General features: G+C 44.6%; 1 protein-coding gene across 3 annotated transcripts in view; it reads left to right on the top strand.

The window, feature by feature from the left end:
* Nucleotides 1-17,056, top strand: part of TET3 (tet methylcytosine dioxygenase 3) — a 101,807-nt gene that overhangs the window by 52,605 nt on the left and 32,146 nt on the right. For all 3 annotated transcript variants that reach the window (XM_081264447.1, XM_081264448.1, XM_081264449.1), the window contains one exon: nt 1,345-3,592. In XM_081264447.1, the coding sequence (XP_081120573.1) occupies nt 1,345-3,592 (2,248 nt within the window). The remainder of the gene's footprint in view (nt 1-1,344; nt 3,593-17,056) is intronic.

Here is a 17,056-nt window from a genome sequence, read left to right as displayed (position 1 = left end):
AGGTTCTACATTTTGGCAAGAGTTCTGTGTGAAGGGTGTTTATCCTCAGTGTATCATAGGCAGAGGCAGGCCCATGATGTTGGTCTGTCTTAATATTGGTGATGATAACTTTGGTCATTTGGTTAAAGTGGTATACATCAGGTTTCTTCCTTACAGAGTTCCTGTTGTAATTAAGTGATCTGCAAGGAGGTGCCTTCAGACCTTCTATCTTTGTATACTACTTGCAGCATCCACTGTGACTTTCAAAATCTGTCATTCCTTGGGTGTTCTTTCTTGGCATTTGATAGTAAAGAAGAACTTTTCTTTCCTGAAGGATGAGTTTCGCGGACTCAATTTCATTTCTTATTAGTGTTGGCCTTGCTGGGTGTTCCTGGTCCCCTTCCTCTCGTGCTTTCCCTTTTGTGCTTCTGTAGATATCAGGTGTATAATGGTGGTTCCTGGACTTGGGAAGTGGCCTGAGTCTTTTTTTTTTTTTTTTTTTTCCCTAAGCAGCAATTTTCTTGTCATCAGCATGATTGACTTGGCATGGGCTAAACACACACCTTGTGGGATCCAGTGTTTCCCTGCAGCCTGGGGCTATGTGGGGAATGTGGTCTGTCCCTTGCTGTTTGACAGCTCAGCCTGGGCTTAAGTGAGGACAGTAAAGGAGAGAGAAAGGAACTGTGGATTCCTTCCTGATAAGTAGCAGGGCTGACTGCTGGTCCAGGCTGAGTTTATGAAAGGGCTTTTCCCCACTGACCTCTACATGTACATGCTTCCCACTTAGAGCACCTAGTTATGTGTTGGGCTTGGCTAGCTTTCTTTACCTCTTGGGGAAAAAGAATAAATATGGTCCTGGTGTGACTTTGGTGATTGTGAGTTAGACTTTTTCTTGGTGCCCTTGGTTTCGGGGAGCTTGTCAGTATGATTAGTCTGAGACTCTCACAGAGCCTGAGCAACACTGAGGACTCTGTGTTGGGACCTCCTTGTTGCAGAGTGTGGTGGTGTATGCCTGTGAACTCAGCCACTTAGGAGGCTGAGGCAGGAGGATTGTGAGTTTGAGCCTAGCCTCATGCAACATCAAGACCCTGTCTCAGAAATGAAAAGGCTGGGGATGTATTCCAGTGATAAGTCACCCCAAGTTTAATCCTCAGCACTAGGGGGGAAAAAACCTTTCTGTTGCAGCTGGTGAGGCTAACTAAGCAACAGAGACATGGGAAGATGAACTGAGGCTCAGGAAGTACCAGGAGAGGGTTTGTAAGAAAAGCAGGATTGGGAAGTACATCGGAGTTGTGTGAAGAGGGCAATGCCTTTCAAATAATGTGGTTCATCTTTTTCCTTTTTTGCTTTCTCCTCTCTCTCCAGACAGGCCCAGAGCTCAGCCCAGTTGATGGACCTGTTCCAGGTCAGATGGACTCAGGGCCAGTGTACCATGGGGACTCACGGCAGCTAAGCACCTCAGGGGCGCCGGTCAATGGTGCTAGAGAGCCCGCCGGACCCAGTCTGCTGGGGACTGCAGGTCCTTGGCGGGTAGACCAGAAGCCCGACTGGGACGCTGCCCCAGGCCCAGCTCACACTGCTCGCCTGGAAGATGCCCACGATCTGGTGGCCTTTTCGGCTGTGGCCGAAGCTGTGTCCTCTTACGGGGCCCTTAGCACCCGGCTCTATGAAACCTTCAACCGTGAGATGAGTCGCGAGGCTGGGAATAATAGCAGGGGCTCCCGGCCAGGGTCTGAGGGCTGCTCTGCTGGCAGTGAAGACCTTGACACGCTACAGACAGCCCTGGCCCTTGCACGGCATGGCATGAAACCACCCAACTGCAACTGCGATGGCCCAGAGTGCCCTGACTACCTCGAGTGGCTGGAGGGGAAGATCAAGTCTGTGGTCATGGAAGGAGGGCAGGAAAGGCCCAGGCTCCCAGGGACTCTGCCTCCTGGTGAGGCTAGCCTCCCAGCCCCAAGCACCAGGCCACTCCTTAGCTCTGAGGTCCCCCAGATTCCTCCCCTGGAGGGCCTGCCCCTGTCCCAGAGTGCCCTGAGCATCGCCAAGGAAAAAAACATCAGCCTGCAGACCGCCATCGCCATCGAGGCCCTCACACAACTCTCCTCTGCCCTCCCCCAGCCTTCTCACTCCACCTCCCAGGCTTCTTGTCCCCTCCCTGAGGCCTTGTCCCCTCCAGCCCCTTTCAGGTCTCCCCAGTCCTACCTCCGGGCCCCCTCATGGCCTGTGGTTCCCCCCGAGGAGCATGCATCTTTTGCTCCTGATAGCCCTGCCTTTCCTCCAGCAACTCCTAGAACTGAGTTTCCTGAAGCCTGGGGCACCAACACCCCACCAGCCACATCCCGGAACTCCTGGCCTGTGCCCCGTCCAAGCCCTGACCCCATGGCTGAACTGGAGCAGTTGTTGGGCAGTGCCAGTGATTACATCCAGTCAGTATTCAAGCGACCTGAGGCCCTACCCACCAAGCCCAAGGTCAAGGTTGAGGCACCCTCTTCCTCTCCAGCCCCATCCCCATCACCAGTCCTCCAGAAGGAGGCTCCTCCACCATCCTCGGAGCCGAGTACCCACCAGAAGGCCCAGACCGCCCTACAGCAGCACCTCCACCATAAGCGCAGTCTCTTTCTAGAACAGGCCCACGATGCCTCCTTTCCCGCTCCCTCAGAGCCTCCTACTCCTGGCTGGTGGGCCCCACCAAGCTCGCCTGCCCCACGGCCTCCTGACAAACCACCCAAGGAGAAGAAGAAGAAGCCCCCCACACCAGCTGGAGGTCTTGTGGGAGTAGAGAAAACCACCCCTGGAATTAAGCCCAGTGTCCGAAAGCCTATTCAGATCAAGAAGTCCAGGCCCCGGGAAGCCCAGCCCCTCTTCCTGCCTCTGCGGCAGATTGTCCTGGAAGGGCTGAGGTCCCCAGCCTCTGAGGAAGTGCAGGCACATCCACCTGCCCCTGTCTCTGTCTCTCTCCCTGCCCCTGTCTCTCTGTCTCTCCCTGCCCCAGTCTCTGTCTCCCTCCCTCCCCCTGTTTCTCTCCCTGCCCCTCTCCCAACCCCTCCCCCTGTCTCTCTCCCTGCCTCACAGGGCTCTGCTGTCTCCTTGCCCCCAGAACCTTCTCTTGCGCTATTTGCACCTAGTCCCTCCGGGGACAGCCTGCTGCCCCCTACTCAGGAAATGAGGTCCCCCAGCCCTATGGCAACCCTGCAGCCAGGCTCCACTGGCCCCCTTCCCCCTGCCGATGACAAGCTGGAAGAGCTCATCCGGCAGTTTGAGGCTGAATTTGGGGATAGCTTTGGGCTTCCCGGCCCCCCTTCTGTGCCCATTCAGGACCCTGAGAACCAACCAGCATGTCTCCCAGCCCCTGAGAGCCCTTTTGCTACCCGCTCTCCCAAGCAAATCAAGATTGAGTCTTCAGGGGCTGTGACTGTGCTCTCAACCACCTGCTTTCATTCGGAGGAGGGAGGCCAGGAGGCCACACCAACCAAGGCTGAGAACCCACTCACACCCACCCTCAGTGGCTTCTTGGAGTCACCTCTTAAGTACCTGGACACACCCACCAAGAGTCTGCTGGACACACCTGCCAAGAGGGCTCAGGCCGAGTTCCCAACCTGCGATTGTGTCGGTAAGTCCACCCAGATGTCAGGGAAGAGCTAAGGGCCATGGCCTGGTGGCTTTGAATCTCCAGGCTCTGCCTTTTCATTTGGAAAACACTTATGAGTTTCCCAGCATGCTGAGTCCTGGGAACACAGAAGTGAGCTCAGAGGTGATTGAAAAAGATGATGGGAACTGATTATGATGCCATGAGGTGTGTGTCATGTTAGCGCAGGTGGGACAGGTGCCGTGTAGTATAGCTTGAGCTAAAAGCACCTAGAGGTGGCTCCGGTGCTGAGCCCCTCAGGGCCATTAGGCAGAAAGGAGACATTCTAGGAAAAGGGAACAGCTTGAGCTATGGGAAGGTGGAACTTGTTTGGACTGTTCTTGGTCTGGCAAGAGAAGAGAGGAGAAAGAAAAGGTGGCTTGAGGGGTAGGCAAGGGCCAGATGGAGCAGAGCCCAGGGAGCCAAGGTCAGCAGTTGGACTAGGTGAGCTCCTAAGAGGTCAAAAGCAACTAATGTCCTGCCAACTTATGCTTTGAAAGACTGTTCTGGCTTGTGAGGAGGAAGGATTGGTGGAGGGTTCTATAAGAAAGGAGTTGTGGGTTAGGAAAGGACAAAGGGTCCTAGAACCTCTTAAGAGGAGAAGGCAACGAGGCCAACTTGGGTCTCCACTGTGGTGGTGGTGTTTGCTAAGACCACAGGTTCGAAGGAGAGTTTGTGAGTTCGGTTTGGATGAGTGGGTCTGAAGTGGCTGAGAGGCCAGGGGATGAGTTAGGGGTTTTAACAGAAGTACTTGTGGGGTAGTGCGTGCAGCAGTGCTGTGGGGTCAGAACACTGAAGAGTTAGCTGGTATGGTAGGCCTTGCTCTCCAGGGTAAAAATAAGACACGTGGATTCTGTTTAGAGGAGGTTGCTGGTGCGGTGGTAGGCTCCAGGCTCACCCTGGGCTCCGAGCTCTGCTGTTGATAGAGATTCTCTGAAAGACACGTGCATTTCAGGTGTTGACAGAAGAACACTGAGGCTGGCAATAAGCGTGTTGAATTACTGTGACTTTATGGTACACAAATGAGTATTAGGAAAGGACAGTCCTGTCCTCTTGACTTGTCAAAATACATAAATAGCAACAAAATTGTGTGATTTGTTGGGAAGCCGTGTCACAGTCTGTGAGAAGGAGCTGTCCTTCCACCTCAGCTACCCCAGAGTCCTGTGTAGACACCAAGGGACCAGGGACAAGGATTCTCTTGCAGTGCAAAAAATGTTGGCTTCTGTTGGAGCAAGCAGACATGCAGGGTCCTGCTGAGTGTGCACAGACATGTCAGCATCACGTTCCACTCACCTTGCTCCTTAGGCATGACTAGTGTTGACAAGGTCTCGAGGGCCACCTTATCTCCCAGTATTTGGGGGAAGCTAGTTCCAATCATAGGAATTGGGCCCCCTCCCCTTGCTCTTTTCTGTGTTTGTATACATCTGTCCCACCTGCCTGGGTTTAGTGCTATGTTAGGTGTTTCCCTTCCTCCAAGGTCAGAAATGTCCTTACCAAGTGCTTAGGGCATAGTTGATTCTTAATAATGTTTTAATTGTTGCATTCAATTGAATAGGTATTAGGGTTGGTCAAATTAGATTCTTTTGTTTCTTTTTTTTTTTTTAATTTAAATTTCAACTGCCATGCTTACTAGTGCGGAGAGCTTAGGTACCTTCCCAACCTCCAATATCTTGTTTCTTCAGTGTACAATGAAAATGGTAATAGCACCTACTCACCGGGCTGAGGGTTGGGTTAGTTCATCTGTGCAAACACTTAGAACCACATCTGGGTCATAGTGAGGCCTAGAGGAGCACCAGCTGGTCTCACGCCTGTCAAGTCCAATCAGCAAGAAAAAGAAATAAAAACACATGCATTGTAAAAGAAGGACAAGGTTGTTGTCCTGTATCTATCAGTCATTCATTGATCACCTAGCCTGTATCCTTAATCACTATGAATAAAAATGAAGACAAGTGGCTCAGCAAGGAAGGACTTTGTGGCTTGCTTGAGGAGACAGAATAGATGATAAAATACCTAGTGGCCCATTCAGTGGGATCTGACCCTGCACTCCACCACAGCCATGCTTGCATGGAAGTAGCTGTGCTGTAAGAGTATGTGGAGGACCAGGTTTGGTCCTCAGTAAGGAGATACATGTTTTATTCAGGAAACTTGGCCAAGCTGAGTTTTGTTTTTTTTTTTTAATGTAGAGAATACAGATGGTGAGAGGTGAGAAGGTGGCCTCTCCAGACACAGAAATACATGAGCACAGGGTTGGGGCAGCAGGGAGCACAGATCCAGGTGGAAACCCACTAGTGCAGCGCTGGACCTGAAACCTTGGTATTCTGCTGTGTTCCTGGGACTTAAGGAGCTCCCAGGGGGGATGTGTACCAGCTTCAAGTGTACTAGCTTCAAGCCAACGAGCAAAAACATAGGCAATAGACACTCAGCATCTAAGAACCCCAGCAATGCAAAAGTGGCAGCTACTGCCTTAGCAGGCAGATGGAGGGCATCGGCGGTGGGCAAGAGGCAAGGGGAGCAGAGTCCCATCACTGCCAGTCACTTACTCTTCCAGGTTGTATTTTATCTGTATCTAAACAAAGAATTAAAACCAAACCTATCTTATGTTGCTTATTGTTCAATCAGGAAAATGCTTGGGTGAAAACAGAAAATATAACAGTATATAGCTGGGCACAGTGGTACATGCTTGTAATCTCAGTAGCTCAGGAGGGTGAGGCAAGAGAATAGTGAGTTCAAAGCTAGCCTCAACAATTTAGGCGAGACCCTAAGCAACTTAGCAAGACCCTGACTTTGAATAAAATATAAAAAGGGGCTGGGGATGTGGCTCAGTGATTAAGTGGCCCTGGATTTAATTCATGGTGACTTTTCTCTTCCCAAAAGAAAAGTATATAAATGGGAATCTTGGGCTGGGGATGTGGCTCAAGCGGTAGCGCGCTCGCCTGGCATGCGTGCAGCCCGGGTTCGATCCTCAGCACCACATACAAACAAAGATGTTGTGTCTGCCAAAAACTAAATAATAAATATTTTAAAAAATTCTCTCTCTCTCTCCCCCCTCTTTCCCTCCCTCCCCCCCTCTCTCTCTTAAAAAAAATAAATAAAAATAAATGGGAATCTTGTTTGGTTTAAAAGAGAATAGAGAAAAAGACTAGCAGGCACTTTGTCAAGTGATTGTTTCTATGGTCAGACTACAGGTAACCTTTCTGAATTTTTTTCTATGACAAAAATATGTATTTTATAATTGATATTTTAATTTTTTAAAATATTTTTTGTAGTTGGATACAATACCTTTATTTTATTTATTAATTTTTTTTTAATGTGGTGCTGAGGATTGTGTGTGCTAGGCGAGCACTCTACCACTGAGCCACAGCCCATTATCTTATATTAGACAAAGGTGCCAAAAACAAGCACTGGGGAAAAGATAGCATCTTCAACAAATGGGGCTGGGAAAACTGGAAATCCAAATGCAACAAAATGAAATTAAACCCCAGTCCCTATAATGGATATTTTTAAAAGTGCACCCTAGCAGTAGCATGGAAGATGGGTTGGTGGAGGGTGGTTACCCTGTGGCAGGAGACTGGTGGCTGTTGAGAATAACAATATTGGTATTTATGAAACACTTGCTCTGATCCAGGCATTGTGCCAGGTACTTTACAGTTACCACCTCGTTTAATCCTCGTAACATTTGTATGAGGTGAGGACCCTCAGTGGCTCCATTTTAACAGCAAAGAAACAAAAGTCAGATTAAATAATCTCCCAAGGTCATAGAAAGTTGGAAGTGAGATTTGAGCTCAGCAGCAGGACTCCTGACCACGTGTCATTGAAATTGGTTGAGAAACAAGCCCTAACTGCACCAATGGCGGCAGAGTGAAGAGAGCACAGAAGAAGGGATTTTCCCTGAAACAATTTTTGTGGAGACTGAGGGTTTGTGATAGGGAAGCTATCCTGGACTCCAGAGGTGTCTGGAGCCCTGCATCTGCTCATGTGCTTCATCAGCTGGGGGGGAGGTGGGGGTGGGGAGAACTCTGCCTTTGTGAATTCAGGCTCAGGACAAGGCTTAGAGATAAAGGTGCTCACTCAAGGATTAATTATAGATAGGGACCATCCTGTATCCCCCAGACTCATCCCCTCACCCATGGGAGGCAGAGAGGTACACATGGCAGGTGCATATAAGGAAGAATTTGCCATGGATTGCAACAGTAGCTGAAAAGTGAAGTCTCCATTAAGCATTCAGGATAAACAATTGATGATAGACGGTGAGAACAACTTTATAAAAGCATAACTAGTCCCTATGGCATAGCAAAGAAACCTGTTAGTCAAGTGTATTGGTTAAGTCTTGCCAATACACAATTTTGGCCAATATGGGCATCATATTAAACCCTGAGCACCAAGAGCATTGTTTTACCCTTATGTAAAACTTATGAGTTTCCAAGGGTTTGAAGGGGATTCATGGAAGTACTAGAATTCAAGGCACCCTTGAAGCTTCAAAAAAACTAAATTTAGATGATATGAGAAGGTAATGTCTTCCTCCAAAAAGCATGTGATTTTACAGTTTTGAGAAAACTTAAGTTGAAGCTCTGTATTGCATTATTGCAGGGGATGCATGGCTGTTGATATAGTTCTGTTACGTTGAAGCATGCATTCAAATGCCCCTGATCCCCTAGTGATCCTATAACACAGGGGCAGGATGTGTGCAGGCCTCTCTGCATTGTATCCATTCTCAATAATGTGGAAATTTCCCAGAGGAGCCACTAGGGTAGAGAATAAGACCAAATGACTTTTTAGTGGGAAAAGCATCCTTTGAGATCTAGTCATCATTTTATAGACGAGGAAATAGTCTGTTAGCTTTTAAATGTTGTCCTGATATCTCTGAGGAGCAGCTGACAGGAAGCTGCAGAGACTAAACTCCTAGCCAAAGCAGGAAGCTAGGAGACGCAGATTTTAGGGGCTGCTATCCTAAGAAGTGCTTGAATTTTTAACCAGTTGATCATCCTGTCCTAAATAAGTGGTCATATGAGAAAAATCTTTTTTTCCTGGAGCATGGTGCAAGTCCAGGTAAGGGAGAGGTGTTGTCCAGTGGATGTGGCTGATTGCAGTATCTGCCAGTTAACCTTGGTAGGGACCACAGTCCCGAATGGGATGACACAAAGTTATTTCCGTTTACAGTCATGTAAAATCTATTTTCTGTAGTATTTTTGAGAACTTATTCCCCCTCCCTTGAATTCAGAGGTAAAGAGAAATGTCATATGAAGTATTTTTCAAGATGGTAGACTATTTGGATACCAATATAAAGGGAGTAGGCAGGTATCAGAGAGAACTTCCTGGAGGAGGTGAGATCTGAATTTTAAAGGATCAATAGAAGTTTAATTGGTCAACAGGGAGAAGGTAACTATGTGTGCCAGGCAAAGATTATGGAGAAGAAACACGTGTGTGGTGGGGGTGAGGGGAGTGAAGATGTGGAGATCACAGAACAGGGAGAAACACAGGTGGTTCTGAGGTGGCTGGTGTGTTAGACAAAGGACCAGGAGTAGCTGGAGAGGAGAGTTCTGGGGAAGAAGGGATGATATTCAAAGGCAGAGAAACCAATTTGCAGGTTCAGGTGTCATTCAGGCAAGAAATAATGGGTGTCTGAACGAAGAGAGTGATGCTGAGGAGGAAGAGGAATAGATAGGAGAAAGAATAAGAAAAAGAATTTCTGCTTAACAGTTGGATGCAGAAAGAAGAGAGAAGGAGCAGGCACAGGCTCCTCCTAGGGTCCTGGGTTGGCTGATTGCATGATGGTGGTGTCACTTGCTGAGACTGCAAAACACTGGAGGAGAGTAAGTTTGGCCCTCCAGCCTTGGAGACTTCTGTGAGGGGTATCCCTGTAGAGTCTTGTTGGATCTGTGAAATGGAAGTTCTTCAGCAAACAGATGGGAGTTGAAGTTACAGTTCGGGTCCTTTCACTAGGCTAAATGTGTCTGAGATGGAGGAGACCACAGTTTAGAGGAGAAGGTTCAAACAGGAGGCTCTGAAGGATAAGTAGATGAGCCATGGGAAGAAATGGAGGAGATGGTAGATGGAAGATCCAACAGAGGTTGGATTTCAGGGCTGAGAACAGATAACAGCATCGGTGCTGGGGAAGAGTCAAGTTGTAATGCTTTGTCCTTCTTTGTCTGACTTTGTACATTAGTCTTCGCAGTTAATTTCCATGTTCCTTAGAACAGAAACTGTGTTGTATTTTTTAAAGCATTGTACTGATGTTGAACAAAGAACAAACACTCTACATATTTTTTGGTTACCTAGTCAACCTTACTCTATTTCTGTATTTCACTCTATAAGGATGTCAGGTTTAGGCATGATCTTATTTTTAATTTTTGTTGTTGGCAAATGGGCGCATTTTTATGAAGGTATTTATATCTATTACCAGTAAGCCCAGCATGCTGCCCATGGACTCATAAGTGACCTGAGATTTTAGTGTTAAAAAATTTGTCTAACATACCTGATCCAGGGTAGGTCCTGACCATCTACTCATCCATTGCTGTGTGCTTATGACTATCAGGAGGCATCGTGCTAGTGGTCGGTTACTGACCGTCATCGAAGTGGAATCTAATTAGCTGTATATGCTTAAGATGTTCAGATTTAAGTCTGCTGATTACATTAGAAAACTGAGGCATTATAAAGAATTGCTTGGAAAGAGAAGATAGGTACAAATAAAACCCTTGTATGATTTAAAAAAAAAAAATTATTTTTTAGTTGTAGGTGGACACAATATCTATTTCATTTTAATGTGGTGTGAGGATCAAACCCAGTGCCTCATGTACGCTAGGCGAGCACTCTACCACTGAGCCCCAGCCCCAGCACCCCCTTGTGTGATTTTTGACATCTGAACATTTATTATCTCTCTGGACCAGTGTCATAAAAAAGAAGTACCTCAGCTGTGCTCCCATGTACATTTCTACCCTTGAGTTTTCCTACTGGCAAAGTGTGGATCCCCTGGTCTCTGAGAGGGAGGGAAAGGTGTAAGTTTCATTTAGATCTGAGGATCCCTCTTCATGTTAGGTAGTCATGAGTAATTTCTTATGTTTAGTAATCTCTTGCTGATGGCAGAAAAGATACATTTCATTCTCACCCCAACCTAGTGCAGAAGAACAGAGCATATTTTTCTATTTTAATGAGTGTAAAATTAAGTGCACAGGGTTAAGAAAAACACCTAGAGCCATATTATCAGCATTTTTTAAAAAATTGAATTTTGCTCTTCTGAGCTGTCCCCCAGAGCTTTCTATTGAATATTTTAGGAAAGAGAACTCAATTCTTGTCTCACTGCTCAAAGTAAGACATAAAGCAAGTTTTTTCTTTAAGAGAGTTGAGTCATTTCTCTGCTCTGTCACTTTACCTTTATGGAGAAGGAAGAAATATTGCACTGGGGACTAAAAGGAAGAACAAGGACTTAACAGCAAAATAACAAAATACTCCTTTCTTAGAACCTGATGAAAAGAAACAAAATTAGAAGAGAAAGTCTCATCAACTGAAATTTGGCCAAAGCTACCATCTTAAATCATGAATTTCAAGGGCTGTCTGCCAGTATAAGATCAAGTTAAAGGATACTAAGGTATACAGTTCCAGTGTTGAGAAGATGATCATGGAGGCTCAGAGGGAACCTACATCTTAGGGAATGGGTTGGAGACCACCTGTCTAGAAGGCATGCTCTGTGCAAAGTTGGGGTGCAAGCAGTTGACTGTGTCCCTCTAACTCCAGCTTCTGGTGGAGTAAGGTGTGGGATAAGGACAGTTGGCAGGAGAGAGGAGAAACCATATAGTAGGAGCCAACTCTGTAGCTGAAGGCCAGCAACATCAAACAAAGGCCATTGTTCAGTATTTGCTGAACCACCAAACAAAAATCCTGCCAAATGTAAGGCTTTATTTTAACTTGATGTCTTATCAGAATGACCAGCTCATGCCCTTTTGAGGGAATAAGCCCAAGTCACAAAGTGTTTGTCCCCATTAGGACAGAGTATATAATCCAACCCTCAACACACAAACACACATACAAATTCAGAGGCATTGGCTCCAGCAAACGGAATTCTCAGAGATGAAATTTCCCACTTGCAACTGTCCACAGCAAGCCACAGTTCCTCCAGCCTCTCTCAGTCTGCTGAGCTTTTGAACTAATAATCAAAACCTCTACAACATACAGTTCTCTAACTTAATGTCTAAGGGAAGAATTTGAGCAGTGGTCAGGTAACCTGGAGTAGGATTCTACCCACTCTATTTTTGGATAAATGAGTCTAGATCAGTGACTTCCAATGAGGGGGAGACTATTTTTCCCCTCTTAATTGCCTCAAACAAAATGTTTGAGGATATTTTTGGTTGTCATAACAGGTGAAATACTGCTGGCATTAGAGGTTAGGTATGCTGCTGAGCCTCCTACCAGACCCAAGACAGCCCTACAACAAATTATCTTCTGCACAGTGTCGGTCATGCTGAGCGTGAGAAGCCCTTAGCAATAAACTTTCCTTATGAAAAGAATGATTAATGTACAAAAATCCAATATGGTACCCATTAAATTCTGTGGGAAAAGAGAGGAATTAATATAACACATAAGATGGAAATTTACCCTAGAAAATATAAGAATCATTCAACCAATTTATACTTTAAGGGAGGCTGAAGAAATGTTCACCATGAAATGAGAAATGAAAGGTGAGGTACTGAAGTTACAGAGTGACAGGAGTTTTGGATTAAGTGCTAGGAGAACACCATTACAAAGCACTTAAGACTGCATTAGGAGCTGCAAAAAGTAGAATGAAAGCCTACAGGAAAAGCAAATCAGTGAGGATGGGGGACAAGCATGAGGGAGGAAGACAGGGAAAAAAACAGGAGTGAACATAATCAGTGCAGATGGGGGGCTCAGAAGAGAGACCATATTTTATGGGAAACACGGGGAACATTTGTTGGTGTTCCCAGTGAGGAGCCTGGAATAAATCAATGGAAGATAAGAGCCAAAGGCAGCGGAAGACTTCGAAAGCTTTGATAAGAAATGATCATAAGCGATCCCAGGAAAAACGAGTAAAAATAAGCAAATAATGATTCTGATGAATTTAATGAACTTAATGAAGAATTGCCTACAAATTAACCATCAGGTTGGTGACATATACTTGGTTTTTCAAAGTATTTTTTTTCCTAAATTCTAAAAAGTTTTTTTAAAAAGTTCTTTTTATTGAAATATAGGAAAGAATATAAATCTTAAGTGTACAGCTTAATACAGTTTTATAGCAGTTATACCCTTACGTAACCAGAACAGAACATGACTAGCACTCCACAGTGCCCCTCATCCCCTTCCCCTGTGACTTACCACCTGTCCCCAACAGCATGGGCTGGCAAACTGTGTCCTGAAGAACAAATCTGGCCCACATCTGTGAGTAGAAATGTTTTTATATTGGGCTGGGGATGTGGCTCAAGCGGTAACACGCTCGCCTGGCATGTGCGGGACGCTGGGTTCGATCCTCAGCACCACATAAAATAAAATAAAGTCCACCGAAAACTGAAAAGTAAATATTTTAAAAAAAATTCTCTCTCTCTCTAAAAAAAAAAAAAAAAAAAGAAATGTTTTTATATTTTTAGATGGTTGAAAGAAAACCAAAAGAAGCATACTATCTCATGACTCATAAAAATTATATGAAATCCAAATTTCAGGGTTCGTAAATAAAGTTTCAACGAAACATAGCCATGCTCATTAGTTTATGTATCATATAAAGTTTTTTTTTTTGCACTATAATATCAAAGCTGAGTAATTGCCACTGAGGCTGCATGCCCTGCAAAGCCTAGAATGTTTACTATCTGGCCCTTCACAGTGTGTGCTGACCCCTATCCCAAGGCTCTTTTCTAACTTCTGACCACACTGATCAATTTCATCTGTTCTTGAACTTCATATGTATGGAATCATGCATACACATGTATGTACTTTTCTGGTTTTCATTCAGTAGCGTGTTTGTGAGATTGATCTATGTTGTATGTAGCAGTGTTGTTCATTCTTACCGTTGCACAGTATTTCAGTTTGTGAATATACCATTGCGTAGCTACTGGATCACAGATGGTCTTTTGGATTGTTCCCAATTTGGGGTTAATATAAATCATGATGATATGAAACATTCTTATACATGTCTCTGGGTGCATTTATGTACACATTTATGTATTTCTGCTAAGCTTGTCTCTAGGATTGAAATTGTGGGTGTTTAGCTTTAGTAGGTACTATCAGTTTTCCAAAGTGGTTGCAATGATCTAAACTCCCACCAGCATTACTGCACATCCTCACCAGCAAATACTGTCATCAGTTTCTTTGCCATTTTAGTAGGTATACTATAGTATCTCTTTGTGGCTTTGACATTTCCCCTGTTGACTAATGAATCCCATCACTTTGTCATATGCCCTTTTCTATAGAGTACCTGTGTGAGTCTACTTGCCTGTTTCTCTGCTGGTAAGGATTATTTATTCTGGGTCTGAGTTATTTGTTGAACATATATATTACAGTCCTTAGAGTAGAATGTTGAGACAAAACATTTGATCCAAGAAGTCTATACCCAATTAAATCACCATTCATGTTTGTAAAGGCTTCATTAAAACATTTCCAAAAACACAAAAACTCAAGTTTTCTGGAGATGCATTAAAATGAATAATAGATGTCAAAGTTGTGGTATGAATTGGTGCCAGCAGTGAACATTAAATCTGTTCAAAAAAAGAAAAGTCTATGATAATTATTTTTCTAAAACAAAAGGTATTTTCACTCATTTGAAATAAATTTATTTTCATGTTAAGTATCTTATAATAGAGAAGGGGAGACATTTATGAGCAAAAGGCAAAAGTAAAGGAAAAGATGGGAGAAATTGCAAAGGTGCTTGCTTTTGTTTTTCTAAAAGTCCCATTAGCTTTACCAAAAACATACTCTAGATTTTCCAGATCGCCAAAGGAGGTGCTGGTGAGAGGAAAAAAGAAAATACAATACCTATGGCAAAAATAGGAAAGAAAGAAAACAAGGAAGCAAATAAACTTGGAAAACATAAAATAACAGAAGACTAAATATATAACACTAAACATAAATAAATTCACCTATTCAGTTGAGGATTGATAGTTTGTTCACCTTAGTGCTGTTTAATGCTATTTCTCTATGGGAAAACATGCTAAGTGAAATAAGTCAGTCACAGAACAGCTGTATATATAGTACCATATATTGATCTGTGATGCCGAACACAAATATCACATAGAACTTGCCCCAAACTGGTTGTAGTGGTTCACACATGTAATCCCAACAACTAGGGAGGCGGAGGCAGGAGAATTACAAGTTCAAGGCCAACCTCAACAATTTAGCAAAACCCTGTCTCAAAGAGGGATGAGACTGTAGCTCAGTTATAGAACTCCTCTGGGCCCAATCCTCAGTACCAAACAAACAGAAACACAAAACACCCCATCTTTGCAAAGTGTCCTTTCCTCTCTGGCACCATAACTGAGTGCAAGCCCATTGATGCCTTTTGTTAGCTGCATAGTAGATCCAATTGCACTTCTGTGCAAGGTACACATGGTGTTGTGTAAGTTCATGGTGGTGGTTTGGCAGAAGGGAAGGCAAAGCCATACCCAGAGCACATTGTTGATGAGCACAGGCCTAGTTGGCCTCTATGTTGCCCTGTCACCTTTCTGGGTTTGTGATGTTGCCTAACTTATTCCTGTTTCTCTGTGTTTCCTGTGGGCTGACGGTTAGATCTGAGTACTTGATTGGGTTCTGGTGGAAAACGTTTTTTAAGTGGATGATGCCATGTTCCTCATTACATCGAATCCAGAAGTATGCTTGTCCCACTGTTAGTAATGACAGTTGATCAGGAAGTTCAGCTTTTCATTGCTGTGACCAAAACACCTGATCAGAAAAACTTAAGAGGAGGAAAAATTCATTGGGGCTCATGGTTTCAGAGGTTCAGTCCATGGTCAGCCAACTCCATTGCTCTGGGCCCAAGGTGAAGCAGAATGTCAGGCCAGAAGGGCATGGTGGAGGAAAGCTGTTCAACTCGTGGTAGCCAAGAAGCACAAAGAGAAAGGGAGGGGCCAGGGGCATACCTCCAGTAACCTTCCTCCTCCAGCCTTGCCCCCGCTGCCTACAGCAGCCACTCAGCACGGTAGTTGTTCTAAAGTATTTATCCAGGATTAATCCACTAATTAGGTTACAGTTCTCATAATCTAATCACTGTACCTCTGAAAATTCCTGCATTAATACAAGAGCTTTTGGGGGCACTTCATAGCCAAATCATAGCAGTCACATGCTTATCCAGATCCCTATATTCCTTAAGTAAATTAATTTTTTATTAGAGATGACAAAGTGATAATTTTCTATCATTCCTTGTATATTTAAAAAGTAACATTTTTCTAAACATGGATGGATCTTGAAAACATGCTAAGTGAAATAAGTCAGTCACAGAACAACACATACTGCATGATTCCACTTATGTGAGGTATTTAAAATAGACTTGCAGAAGTAGAAAATAGAATGGTGGTTGCCAGGGGACGGGGGGAGAGAAACGGGAAGTTTGTTTAGTGGGTGTAACGTTACAGTCACACAAGATGAGAAAGTTCTGGAGATCTGCTGTACAACATAGGGCCTGTTGTTAATAGTGCCATGTTGTGCACTTAAAAATTCAACAGGGTAGGCATTACATCAAGTGTTATTACCAAAAGGTGGCAGGACTTGTCTTCATCATTTAATTTGCTTCTACCAGAAAGCCAGGATTATGTATAATTTTCCTTTAGTTATCAATTGTCAGAATATAAAAGGTGGCTTAATATCACGTTTCCTCATACTTGGTGTGAGTGTGCATGTGTGTATACCTTTTAAAAACATCTTCAACATTTCTGAAATCAGCCTGTGGCTTGTACTGTCGTGTACTGGCTTGTACAGCCTGTGGCTTGTGATGTCGTGTGCAAGTTGTTGGCCGGGCAGCCGTTTTGACACCAGTGCACACATGAGCTGTATTTCTGCTTTAGACCTTGAATTGATCGTTTCTTTGAGGATGCCTATTCCTTTTGGTGGATAATGATATTTAGAAATCAAAACTGGACAGCTAGGGGTGCTTAAAGTTACTAGAAGTTACTAGAGTGTCATTGCTTTTATGCTCTTTGAGTAGAACCCAAGTTCATAGTGATTGCTACAGTTTAAAATAGAACTTGAATGTTCCCCCAAAAACCCACATATTGAAGGCTTGTGCTGAGCCAGAAACTTCTGGGAAGTGGTGGAACCTTTAGGAGCCCAGGCTAGTGGAAGAAAGGTCATGGGGACCTGCCCTCGAAGGAGATGTTGGTACCTTGGCCCTCTTCTTCCTCTCTCTGCTTCCTGGCTGCCATGAGGTGACAGACCTCCTCTACCATAAACCACCCATGATGCACTGTGCCATCTCGGGCTCAGAGCCACAGGGCCAAGCAACCATGGGCCAAAACTTCTCAAATC

This window comes from Spermophilus citellus, assembly GCF_964194105.1.
Source record: "Spermophilus citellus genome assembly, chromosome: 13".
NCBI lineage: Eukaryota > Metazoa > Chordata > Mammalia > Rodentia > Sciuridae > Spermophilus > Spermophilus citellus.
Note: the sequence above shows the minus strand (reverse complement) of the source record. Positions and strands in the feature narration are given on the sequence as shown.